Source organism: Artibeus jamaicensis, unplaced genomic scaffold, assembly GCF_021234435.1.
Source record: "Artibeus jamaicensis isolate MK-2021 breed Jamaican fruit bat unplaced genomic scaffold, CSHL_Jam_final contig_387, whole genome shotgun sequence".
NCBI classification, from domain to species: domain Eukaryota; kingdom Metazoa; phylum Chordata; class Mammalia; order Chiroptera; family Phyllostomidae; genus Artibeus; species Artibeus jamaicensis.
This window is the reverse complement of record NW_026521812.1, coordinates 20,875,554-20,889,406: the sequence shown is the minus strand read 5'-3', so window position 1 is coordinate 20,889,406 and position 13,853 is coordinate 20,875,554. Positions and strand designations below refer to the sequence as shown.

The following is a 13,853-nucleotide window of genomic DNA, read 5'->3' as shown; positions in this document are numbered from 1 at the left end:
TTGTTCAGTCTCTTCATTGTATTTTGTTCTAAGATCACAGTCTCCCTTCTTTCTGGTGAGGGAAGAAAGGAAATGGAAATACAGCCGATTAAAATATACAGAATTTAAAAAATAACTTAAAATGTAGGAAGACAAAGAAATAAGTGAAATTGTTATTCTGGTAAAGCTGAATTCATTTGGCCCCTGTTATTAAGAGCTGGCCATCTGCATTGAGTCTGCACTTCCTTTGCTGAGGAAATACAGTAACACACTAGTGCACTTGCAGAGCTTGATGGAGATCTGTAGATCATCTGTTTCATTTTATACACAGACAATTTATTGTTAAAGTTCTAAATTACTAAGTGCTGCTGTGCTAGACAATGATGTATAGATACATTTTCTCTAATCCTTAGTAATTCTGGAAATGTTTATGTGTTTGATCCAATTTTGAGATAAGAAAACAGACTCAGGATATATTGTAGTGACAGAGTTGTGGGATTTGGACCCAGATCTGGGTTTCCTTAATCCCCATTAGTTTATTATACTTGTAAAGAAGAATTACAGACTTGACATCTTACGAGCTCACTCATTTCTTTGGCACAAAATTATGATAATTTGTACTCAGTATTTCTCTCTTGGTTTTTTTTTTTGTTTTGGTTTTCATAGAATCATGACAGGAAATTATGACTTCTGATTCTTAATTTTTTATTGTGGAAGATAATATACTTTCAGAAAGAAGATAAAATATATGTGTCGTTTTATTAATAATGTGAATGCCGATTAACTATTATCCAGGTCAGCAAATACTCTACCTGTGTATGATTTGATTTCTTTAGAGAAATAACTAAGCCTGGACTCTAGGTAAATGTTCATTTCATAGTTTTAAAAATTTTACTTATTTTTAGAGAGCGGGGAAAGGAGAGAGAAAGAAAGGGAGAGAAACATCAGTTGGTTGCTTAATGCCCCCAACTGGGGACCTGGCCCACAACCCAGGCATGTACCCTGACTGGGAATCGAACCAGTGACCTTTCAGTTTGCAGGCTGGTGTTCCATCCACTGAACCACACCAGCCAGGGCTAACTGTTCATTTCTTTCTTTTGTTAGATTTTATTTATTTATTTTTAGAGAGAGGGAAGGGTAGGAGAAAGTAGGAGAGAAATATCAGTGTGTGGTTGCCTCTTACACACCCCCCACTGGAGACCTGGCCCACAACCCAGGCATGCGCCCCCCAGCAACCCTTTGGTTCGTGGGTCAGGACTTAATCCATTGAGCCACACCAGCCAGGGTCAAATGTTCATTTCTTAACTACTAGAGCCAGATGGTTATAATTCTCTTTTCTCTACCCCGTGGTTAACCACAATTCTTACTTCAGTGGTCATCATCTCTTTGCAGTTTGACTACTTATAGTATTTTTTTCAATTAATTTTTTTCATAGAGAAGTTGCTTAAAACTATAGAAATCAGGGTAGAGATTAATAGTGCTTGAGTCGTAGAAGAATGTTTGATTTATTTAAGGATGCAAACTTCCCAAGAATTAGGTTCAACACAAATAATTGCTGTACTAATTACAGTTAATATTGGCTAATTCTTTGAGCTACGATTCATATTTGTTAGTAGTTTACTCCAACTTTCCCCCATTCACTTCTCTGGGTAATACCTTTTCTGCATTAATACTTTCCTAAATATGTATTATAGCTTGTGGAATAAGTGCAAATATAATTTACCATGTCGTAATGTCCCCCTTTTTTCTCTTACAGCATGGGTAAGTTCTCTCTGCATGGGGATGATTTTCTTTTGCTGCCCAATAGTCAGCGTCGTCACAGACACCTTTGGCTGCCGGAAAACTGCTGTTGTGGGCGCTGCCGTCGGATTCATTGGGCTCCTGTCCAGTTCTTTTGTAAGGTAAGGACTGGGTTTCTTTATATTGCTTTTCAAAACATGTTAGATACTTGAAAAGTTTCTGTTCATAAATTTTGCTATAAGCAACAAAATTTAAACATTGTTATCCATAGCAGCAAATCAGAGCTTGAGAAATGGAATGTTTTGGCTTGCAGCACTTAAGAGTTAGATGTCAGTCAGGATATATATACTCCCTGGAGCAAGAAAAATGTTTCTCCTTTTGTTTCTTTCTATTCACATAAACCCCCTAAAAGAACTCATAACAGCGAGTCATCTAAAGCAAGAACTTTAGTTTAAGGTCAGCTTAGTCTGAAGCCCAGTGGGTACAATAAGTGGTATGTTGAAGCAGCTGTTCACGGGCTTGTTATGAAATATTTTCACTAACGAAACCAAAGCTTTGCTATTTCTTTGAACCCAGGTAGAGAATTCCTGTGTGCATTTTAAAAATGCTAAAATTTAAAAAGATTATGGCAAAATGAAGTGGTCAAATGCAGCTTAAAATAAAAAATATCAATACACTTTCCCTGTGTCTGCTAAAGATGTAGTGCCCTGACGAGGAACTAACTGCAGAGAGCTGATGGGCATGGTGCTGTATGAAGCACTTCTCCCTCCAGTCCCAGTTCTGCTAGGAAATAAATCCCTTTGCTTTGTCAGAATAATCCTTAGAGAAACACTAGCTTAATACGTTGCTCTGGCTAACAGGAGGTGATTAGTAAGAAAACCTCTTAAAGCAATATCCATCTTGTATCTATTTCAGTGGTGTATCTTAATTTCCTGCCTCTTTCCCTTCCCTAGCTGTTTTCATGCATTAGTTGAAAAACATCATTGAGGTTATTAGGAAAACACACACATGTACATTTCTTGCCTTGATTTATTTTTAAATATTCTGGATTTAATCAACAGAATCCTTGGTTTACTAAGTTTTTCCTACCCCACCTACACGCCCCTTCTTCAACTCTAAAATGAGCCTCCCTTTTTTGCCTAACTTAGAAATTTTATTTGGATTCTAAACAATTATTTTTATGTCTTGATAGAAAATATATATTCCATCTTTAAAGTGCCTTTAGGGATTTTTCCTTCTAAAGTTGTCTTTTAAAAAAACAAAACCAGTTTTGTTTGAAATAAGATTCTGTTAGTTAATTCTATGAGATCATTTACTTTTAGTTCTTTTTTTTTTTAACAGTAATACAACCTTGTGTTATTAATGAGTTGTCAGATACCTGTTTGGATCTGGAAGCTTGCAGGTACCCATTGTCAGTACCTGCGGCCCTAGCACTTTACTGAATGTGTTAACAACCAGGCTTTGCTGGAGAGAGGACCCAGAGTAGAAAACCCATGTAGTTTGTTACCTCGCTTGGTAGACAAAATGCAGACCTACTTAACAGTAAGCAGTGTTTTTCAAACCTTTTTGGTAACTGAGGAGTAAAAAGTATGAAATATGTTTTACATTGTGACTCAGTTCTCTGTGTGTTCTCTCCCTTAAATGAAACACAATGAGCTGAAACCATGTTATGTGCTTAATACATGTAGTGCTCTCATATTTTCTGTTTAGTTTCACCATTTAACCCACTGATGAAAAGCTATATACTTTTAGAGCAATATATAGGAGGAAAGGGAAATGTGGTATGTATTCTAAGTGTTGAACAATGGGACCCACTTTTTCTCAAGTTCAAGTCCTGCCTTCTTAGGAAAGCCTTCTCCAAAGATCCCCGGTCGCGTCAGTGTCCTTTCTCTGAACCCCTTTTACACAGGTGACTGGTACCTTGCTGGTTCATGCTGCACTCACTCACTCAGTTGTCAGACCCCAGCATCCTGAGCCCTTTGTCACTGAGGTGCAGATTTAGAGATAAGTGGAAAAAGGCTTAGCGGCAGTGAACGTGTCATCCCAGAGTTTATGTGCTTGACTCTGTGGGAGAGAATAAAGCTAATCTCGCCCAGCACGCAGTACTTAATGTGGTGTGCCAAAGGATGTGTTCGGTGTACGTCCTCTGCTCCCTGGGTGTTTTCCTCTGATGGCTGCACAGCACTGCAGTGTGACTGTGTAGAAGTGGATGTTCATGGTGACACTCTGCTGCCAATACCGTTTTTAATACACGCTTTGAAGAAGGCAGAGAGTTTGTAATAGATTCAGGTTTTTCCTTTAAAATTAGAGAAAAATAAAATCATAAGTAAAAATATTGAAAATAGTGCCTTAAGAAGTAAATTGTAGTTATCTGGGAAACTACTTACATGGAAAAACTGATGCAGAATAAATGCATTGTTATTTATATACTGTCCTGTATTTTGTAGGGTAGATGTCTTATTTTACTAACCAAACTATGAGTAGGACATAACCACATGTTACGTATTTTTTCACCCGGTACCTGGAACGCAGTAGCTGCCAAATGTATGTCTATAGAATAAAGAGTGGAGATGCAGTAATGGGGGATCAGAGTGATGTAAAGTTAATTTGGTAGTGACTCTTGAAGGGTGGTGCTAGCTGTGGATAATGGAGGGGGAAAGGGCATCAGAAAGAATGGCAAACATGCATTAATTTTTATCAAATTCCAGAGTTATTTGTGATTACCTCCATTAGTACTATTGTCTAAAATTTAATTCTTAACCAACTTTATCGTAGTTTCTAATAAATAGTTACCTTTACTACTTGATAAATAGCCTTTTCAATTGGATATTTAAAAAACAACTTTAGTTTTATTTTACTCCATATCTTGTTTCAATAAATGTAATGATATAATTCTTGATTTTGAGAAGAGATGTGTAATTAAGTTACTTGATTAAACTATGAAATTCTTAATCCTTTATTATTGATTTGAGATCTACATGGACTTGAAGCTTACAAACTGGGATCACTAATGAACATGCTTTGTTTAGCCTGCCTGCAATCAGAATATGGTTTCTTGTTATCTTGCACAACACTGAGAACAGGGCAGCACAAGGCGAACGTTGGTCTGCAGCCCTTCGGCCAGCAAGAGTGCCACACAACTGCTCTTCTGTGCAGATGTTTCTGACATACCCTTGGGGAAGAAATATAAAATGCAGCCTTTTCTTTGAATAGATTGCTGGGAAGTGCCTGGGAAAACTCCATCAAAACTCCTCATAATTTAACTATGAGCTTCATAGTTAAATTATGATAATTTAACTATGAGCTTCATAGTTAAATTATGATTCTTTAAACGTTTATTGAGACTTACTGTTTGTGTGTTAGTTTAATCCCTGTCAGTTACAGAGGCCCTCCCTGGCCCTGTCCTCTGGGAACTGTGGACAGCACAGCAGCTTTTGCCCGGTGCTGCCCAGTTCACCCGAAATCCATGGGATGAAAATCACCTTAACGGTCATCTTTCATGTACTCGAGACATTCAGATTAAATTAAAATGGTTTTAGTGCTACATTCTTGGCTTATTAAGTTTTTTCCTGTGCATTTAGTTAAGTTTTATTTGTAGAAAATACACTGATTAACTAGAACCCACTTTTATTGTAAGGTTTTATTCCACCAAGCACATGATCAAAATAATGAAAGCTGCTTTCCGTCTTTTTCATCTTTACACAGTTCCATCGAACCTCTGTACCTTACCTATGGAATCATATTTGCCTGTGGCTGCGCCTTTGCATACCAGCCTTCATTGGTCATTTTGGGACACTATTTCAAGAAGCGCCTTGGACTGGTGAATGGCATTGTCACTGCTGGCAGCAGTATCTTCACAGTTTTGCTGCCTTTGCTTTTAAGGGTTCTGATCAACACTGTGGGCCTCTTTTATACACTGAGGGTCCTCTGCATCTTCATGTTTGTTCTCTTTCTGGCTGGCTTTACTTACCGACCTCTTGCTTCCAGTGTCAGAGAGAAAGAGAGTGGAATCAAAGGAGGCAACCGATTCTCCTTCTTTTCCAGGAGAAAGCTCAGTCCTCCAAAAAAATTTTTCAATTTTGCCATATTCAAGGTGACAGCTTACACAGTGTGGGCAGTTGGAATACCACTTGCACTTTTTGGATACTTTGTGCCTTATGTTCACTTGGTGAGTATGCTTCCTTGGCTTTGCTGGTAACAGGTGTTATTTCGCACAGGAAAACTTCGAAGAGCAAGCTAGATCAGGTTGAAGTTGGCCTTAAATGTTATGCTGATTGCAATTCAGGGACTCCTGAAGTTCAAGGCCTTTTAAGACAAGGTCAAAAAACCCATCAGATTATTAAACAGAGGAAATGTTTAATGGCGTGCTTTGGTATTTTAGAAATCACCAAACCTAAACAAACAAGAACAATTGAAATAAATGGCATCAGTATGAAAAACTTGATAGGTCATTGTTGCTTGAAGTGAGTTTCAAATGATAATCAGGGACAAAGATGGTGCAACATCAAAATATTCTTTTTCAGTAAAAGGGTGCAGAAATTAGGTTAATATGAATATGACCTTGACACAAAGAAGCATTACATTCACTTGTGGGATCCTTCTGGGAAAACGGGAATTCTATTCAGGGGTTGATTGTTTGAGAAACATTAGCAAGTTCCCAGTGAGGGGAGAGGGAACAGTTTCATAGGAAATTAGTATTTCCAGTGCTCAGGCAATTTATATTGTTTATCTTGATTTGAAAGGTGAATTCAGCCTCTTCATACTGAACCAAGAAGAAGCAGTGTCTAAAATACTTGCTCCTGGCAGAATTTGCTCAAAAGAGCTTATTATGTTTTTTCCTTTTTTCTTACTATTGTGGCTGAAATGTATTGACTGTTCAACATAGTTGATAAACAAAAATGATGTTAGGATGAAGTTTTCTTTTGTATGTATACTATATGTGTAAACCTGGATCTTTTGTAGATTTTACTCTACTTTTGGATGTCTGTGCAACTTTTCTGTAGTTAAAAGTTTCGTAGCCCTCCCTGGTGTAGCTCAGTGGATTGAGCATGGGCCTGTGAACCAAAGGGTTGCTGGTTTGATTCCCATTCAGGGCACATGCCTGGATTGTAGGCCAGGTCCCCCACCCCTGGTAGGGGGTGCATGAGAGGCAACCACACATTGATGTTTCTCTCCCTCTCTTTCCCTCTCTCTAAAAATAAATAAATTAAAAAAAAGTTTTGTGAAGTTTGTAACAGTTCAAAAAATTACTGAGCTCAAGGGGTCAGCTGGTAAACTGCATCTTCAACACTGTGGGTCCCTGTGTCCAGTTCAGAAAGGGATTAGGTTAAGGAAGCATAAAGAGAGATGGCAGGCATGTTCTGCATCCAAGAATACTTTTGATTTCTCAGTTTTCCTTATTCTCTTTTTGCCAGAGGTGTTAGGGAAGCACCTGGGGTGACCAGTGGGGAGATGAACAAGGACTAGCGTTTAGTACTCTGAGCCACTTAGCATTTTGCAGAGACTGAGGTACCAGGTAAGATGACCTGGCATGTAACCCCTGTCATGTATGCAGAATGTGGCTACGGCTCGATCTAATGAGCCATTTCACACATTTTAAGGAGGCATGTCTAAATCATTGGAAACTATTTTTGGCTGGACTATAGATTCACTGTGGAAGGATCACTTTACCAACTATCTGTCCCATAGCTTCTGTAGTTAAGATAATATTTGTTATGCCCTTTTCAAAGATGAGTAGATTCTTTAAAAAAGTTATCTGGTCCTACAGGGTGAACATGCCCAGAGAAATCAGTCTCTCGGCTTTGCTAATACCAGACATTTACCACAGTACAAGTAGTAGGTGATCGTCTAGTTATTTCTAGTAATATATTTATCATTTATAAATATTTATTATTTCATTTGATTTTCACAGTAAATCTATGAAATAGGCAAAATGAGTAATGTTAGCTCTATGTTTTACAGACCAGAAAACAGGTCTATCATTACCAAAGATGTTAAGTGACTTCCCAAGAATCACTTAACAGCAGAGCAGGGGTTGGTGCCCTTCCACTGTGCTTACCTGGTAGCAAATCTAGTCTAGCCTTACTTCACAGGGTATGGGGCCACTTCCCTGGGTATCTCACTAGATGTGCCTGTCTTACTGGGGGGGAAGGGATAAATGTGCATGAGAAAATATAGTATGTATGCTGTGGTCTTCTTCTTAACGTGAATCAAATTTCCGAGTGAATGATGAGTGAGACAGTGCGGCAGATGTCATCGTCATCAGGAGGCTATAAATCAGAACAGTAAGGTCTCTGTTAACTCTGATAGGAAACCGGCCTTTTTCTTGATTTTCTTCCTTTAGACACATTTTCTTACAAATGGTGTTGGTATTTGGGATTTTCTCTTTGTCAAACTGTTACAGCACTGGAAGCCTTGTTGGAGAGAAAACACGAGACAGTTAAATGTCATGCAAGGTGTTTAAATCTCATGTGATGAGTACACTGAGTTTGTCACTGTTTTGTAATTTAAAGTTTGTATTGAGGACACTTAATCTAGACTTCATGAAATGGGACACCACCTTCTTCGTTGGAGGGGTAAAAGGCGTTTCAAATCTTTCCAAAGACTAGTCGATGATGTTCGATTCATATTAAGTAAGCCTTTTATTGGGTATTGAAGGACATAGACATGTAAGGCATAAGAACCTGTCCAGAAGAAACATAAAATCTAGTGATGTAATAAAAACCACTGTAGTTTATGAAGGGTTTTTATATATATTATGTTATTTGATCTTCAAAACAGTACACACTAGCTGTGATGTATCACCCCCATTTCATGAGTGAGAAGACTGAGGCACCAAGAGCTTTAAAACCTTGCCCAGGGTCCACAGAGATTGTGACTGATAAGCAGTGCTTTTATGCAAGAGGCAGTATTGCACAGTGGGTAAAGGCAAAGGCTCGGGAGTAAGATATGTCTGGGTTTGAATCCTTGTTTTGTCCTTTACTAATTAGACAGCCTTGGGTAATCTTTCTAAGCATTAGTTTCTTCATCTATGTAACATAGGGATAAACCCCATTTTGTAAAGTTGTTGTAAGGATTAGAGAAAACATATGTAAAGCATGTATTCATTTCTGGTATAAAAATGAGAGTTAAGGCAATGTGATTGCTAGTTGAGTCTTTTTGAGGGGCAGGGAACTGTAAGAGTCAAAGGAGAAAGATGATAACCATTTGGATAAGTGGTTAGTAAAAACTCCACAGGGTTGGAACTGGACCTTGAGCATGAGATTTAGTGTTAAAACCAGGTCACTAATCAACTAGGTTTTTCTGAGAGATTCTGGAAACCTAGATGTCTAGGTTTTTCTGAAAGAATGAAGTGCTGTCATGGTTATGTTAGAAATTCTGACATCTGTTTATTAGACTATACATGATCATTTGAGAGGGAATATGTATGCTTTATGGCAGTCTTGCTCTCAAAGCAAGGTTGAAGGTTTTATCGTTTAGTAGTTCACTTTTAAAAATGAAGACTCAGCCCTGGCTGTTATGGCTCAGTTGGTTGGACGTCATCCAGCAAACTGAGAGGTTGCTGATTTGATTCCTGGTCAGGAGACATGCATAGATCCGTGGTCATGGCATGTACGAGAGCTAACCGATCAATGTTTCTCTCTCACATTGATGTTTCTCTTCCTCTCTCCCTCCCTTCCCCTCTTTCTAAAATTAGAGAAAAAAAAAAAGAAGAATCATATTGCTCCTTGGGAGCTGTCAAATTATCTTTTAGGCCTACCCATTTATAATCTCCATTGTAAGATCAGTTTAGGTGAGACCTAACTTTGAAAATAACCATTTCTAGTAGCAGCTGCTTCAGTTTTTATGAGATGCTCCTTTTGCCTGAGAGTTTTGTTCTGTTTTCTGCGTTACATTTTTATGGCTTCTCCTCATCCAGTCTTTCTTCATTGGTTTCTCTTAGTTTTCCTCCTCCCTCTCCGTCACTCCTTCTCAGTTTCTTGGCTGGCTCCTTCTTTTTCACCATGACCCTCGAATATCAGCTTGCCCCTTGATCTTTTTATTCTGCTGGTGGCTTCACATAAGCAATTTATTTTCTCGCCGTTTTATTCTTTAAAATTCTTTGCTTTGATTCCATAATGCTTTTTCACACTTTGAACTTAGAGGACATTATGATATTCGTAGTCATTACACATTTAACAAATACAGTGGTACCTCAGTACTCATCTTTAATTTGTTCCGGAACTTGTGATGAGTTGCTGAAACCGATGAGTACCAAACAATGAAGTGTTTTCTCTTGCAGGACAGCACTGTGACTCATAAAAGTTCTAGCAAACAAGACAAGTTCTGAGCAACCACCAAATACTGCAACATTTTTTCTTGTCCAAATGCGATGAATACAGGGTTTGACCAGTTCTGAAGCTAGGGCGTACTGAGGTTTGACTGTAAGCTCAAACTCAGCAGACCTCAGAATAATTGAACAGCCTAATGCCACCTGTTGATGGAGGAAAGAGTTGATGTATTTTGCTTTGAACCAAGGCTTTACATGCATATGTTAAAATTATAACCTGATAAATAGAGGAAATTTCTGTGTCTCTATCATAAATTGCAAGTATATGGAAGGAGGGAAAAGGAACTCCTGGTGGCCATCCTCACCAACAGGGAAAGCTAGACAACTGGTGTCTGCCCTACTGTGTAGCAGCTGAGAATCTCGAAGAGCCTGGGGTAGTGCCTGTGAGAACGGGATGAGGATGCAGGAGCCACAGGTCTCACAGCTGTGGTGGAGTGCTGACCACAGGGCGGGCAGTGCGGATGTAACTTTTCCCAGTGGTTTCTCGGACTCCATCCTCAATGTGAGGATGATGACTTAGTTTTAATTGCTTCATGTGTCTCCAACCACTACTCACCTTTGAAACAGCTATTTGTTACCTGTATTATTCTTTGACTCAGTAACACATGAGAGTTGGGTAGCTTTAGTTTTTAAGTTTTAAACCCATGTAGTTCCCTGTCAAAGAGAATGACTGACTTGTGTGTTGAAATCTGTGGTATGGATAGATAAGCCTGTTTTCAAAAAATTTCTGCTAAGATTTGCATGGGTTTTACTGTTCTCAAAAGAACCTTGACCTGATAGAAGGATCTCATTTGTCTGATGTTACGATTAAAGATGGAGTCATGTGCCTGCTGACAAGTTAAGTGGACAACAAGAGCAGTGGTAATTGGGGAAAAAACAAGTTGTATTTTTAAATTAGAAATGAAAATTTGAGACATACAAGCCAATAAGTTGGGCATGTAGCACCTCAAGAGATATTTTATAGCTTTGATCAATGCCAAATGCTCTCCTGGGTCAATCATGGAATGTAGCTGTTAGGCCTCACTAGCTAGGGCCCCTCTCTTCATGTTGTGGGCCAGGCAGGCATACTGCTCCAAGCCCGATCTCTGGGCAAACAGGAATAGCATACATGCCTTTATCTCTTTGTGGCTTCCGCAGAGGGAGATTCCAGTAACACTTGTCAAGACACTATCATGTGTCAAGCATTTTCACAAACTCTCACGTGACCATCACAAGGATGAGTGTAATAAGTGCAATAAATAACTACATACTTAGATCTAAGGAAATGACTCTGCTAAGCTGTGCTTGTCCAAGGTCACTCACTGAGTTATGCTCAGATCTGGAATTTGGACACAGGTCCTGCCCATACTCTCTCAGTCTCCTGTTCTTTTGATGAAAGATTCTGCTGTTCCTTCATGGGGTCAGAAATGGAATGCTGACTGTTACCAGCGACTCCGGATCTAGACCAGAGTTTCTTTGCCTTGCAAGTTTTCCTTCTGTTCTCTCAGGGACTCTCTGGGAAATGCCTAAGTTAGTGTGGAGTCTAGAAAGACTTCTTTTAGAATTTGGTTTTCAGAGGTTTGTCAAAAATATCAAAAGGTTTGGATTCTTGACTAACTAAATAGGATCACAGATTATTATGAAACAATATTTAACTATATATTTTACCAAAGTGACAATGAAAGATTACAAAGACCCTGGCTGTGTGGCTCATTTGGTTAGAGCATCATCCCAATATGCCAAGGTTACTGGTTCAGTTCCTGGTCAGGGCACATTCAAGAATCAACCAATGAATGAATTTAATAAGTGGAACAACAAATTGATGTTTCTCTTCCCCTTCCTCTCTCTAAAATCAATAAGTAAAAATTTTAAAAAACAAAGGCAGAAAGCTCTTACTATTGAAAAGATTGTTTTCTGAAATAAAGACTTGATTAAGACAATATAAAACACAAAATTATTTTGATAAAACACAGAATTTTGCTTTCTCAACAGATTACTCAAAAAGGAAAACCTTTAACAGATAAAACAAATTAAGTTTGGGTTTTGTATAAATAAATATACCATTGATACTAAAGTTTAATTTTAAAAACCTTAGTAATAAGAATTCAATTTTTAGCCAGCTTAATTACGCAAGGTAAAATTCTCTTTTTCTCTACAACTTTTTTGTGTACATTTAGTTTATCCTTTGTAACCAGAAATTCTAGTTAAGACAAAATTATTCTCATATCCCTTAACAAAAATGCATCTTTATTTCTCATGCTTTTTTGTAGCTAAAAACATATTCTGCTTTCCTTGTGGTCTGAAAGGCTAGGGGCTTGGCTCTGGGTGAAACTGCTAACGCACTTGGCTCTAGGCAGAATCCTTTAACTCAGTGATTTTCAAGCGGTGTGCCACAAGAATTTTTAAAACATCCAATACCTTACTATTTAGTCAGGGGTACTGACCTCTTTTCCCTTAGATTGTTAAAAGAAAAGACAACAGCCAATACAGCAATAGCCATCTGATGTGAATGCCCTCTCTTGAACCATAAATGTATAGGCCCTGTAATAGAGTTGCATCTTATTGGTCATGTTGCATAATAAGGTTGTATCTGATTGGTTAGTTCTTAGTACCAGAAATCCTTTCAATTTTTAAAAATTTATTGATTTTAGAGAAAGAGAAGTCTTTATTTGTTGTTCCACTTACTTATGCATTCATTAGTAGATTCTTGTATGTGCCCTGACTGGGGAATCAAACCCCCAACCTTGGTGTATTGGGACAGTGCTCTAACCAACTGAGCTACCTGGTGAGGGTCAAAACTCCTTATGTACAAGTATAGGCACCTGATATTTTTTAAAAAGTCACTTTGGAGCAAAAGTGTAGGTAATTACTATTATTATTTTTATAAATCAAAATTAGACCTTTTTTTTCAGATCAACAAAATATGTATTTTGAGGGGTGTGCCACAGAATATTAGTATTACTTTATGTGTGCCATGAGATGAAAAAAGTTGCAAATTGCTGCTTTAATTATCTCAGTTGTAGGAAAGCCATTTACATCTGGAGCTGAACTCAGCAGAGTGAAAAACTGGGAGGGACTTACCAACACCCCAAGGAAAGTGCAGTAGGGATAGTGAACTCAAAATGGGGTTTGCGGGTACCGTGCCTGTGTTTCTCGTTGTTCCAGAATGCCGTCAGAAGTTCACATGGGCCCTGGTTAGGTAGCTCGCTCGGTTAGAGCACCGTCCTGTATATACCAAGGTTGCAGCTTTGATTTGTGGTCAGGGTGCATACAAGGAGCAACCAGTGAATGCATGGGTGGATGGAGCCGCAGGTCGATACCACCACCCCCTTCCTAAAACTCTCTAAAACTCAATGAAAAAAACAAATTTTTAAAAAGCTTACTGGTGCTGAATGCCATGAGAAGTTCACTTGGTTCTGAAGTGGTCACCAAATCTGTTAGTAAAGTGCAACTGAGTAAATTTGAAGATGTAGTTAGCTTTATTAAGTGATTCATAAATCAGGTAGCATCACTCTAGCATCTAGAAGGGCACTCCGATGAATTGTAAAAAATGGAAGGTTTTTATAGGCAGAAAGAAGATGGGACTAAGATGTTAAAAGTGAATTATTTCAGTCAAGGACACCTTCTTGTAGGGGACAGCTGAGGGTCTTGTCAGGCAGATTACTTCACTTCTGCTGACCAGGAAATTCCAGACTGATTGGTTTAAAATTTCACTTGCAGACCCTGGCTGGTGTGTCTCAGTGGGTTAAGCTCCAGCCTCTGGACCAAAGTTCCTGGTTTGATTCCTGGTCAGGGCACACGTCTTGGTTGTAGGCTAGGTCCCCAG

At 38.6% G+C, this 13,853-nt stretch overlaps 1 protein-coding gene across 6 annotated transcripts in view; it reads left to right on the top strand.

Annotated features, from left to right (window-relative positions):
* Positions 1–13,853, top strand: part of SLC16A10 (solute carrier family 16 member 10) — a 124,582-nt gene that overhangs the window by 71,053 nt on the left and 39,676 nt on the right. For all 6 annotated transcript variants that reach the window (XM_037159026.2, XM_037159025.2, XM_053664746.1 and 3 more), the window contains 2 exons: positions 1,736–1,880; positions 5,425–5,887. In XM_037159026.2, the coding sequence (XP_037014921.2) occupies positions 1,736–1,880; positions 5,425–5,887 (608 nt within the window). The remainder of the gene's footprint in view (positions 1–1,735; positions 1,881–5,424; positions 5,888–13,853) is intronic.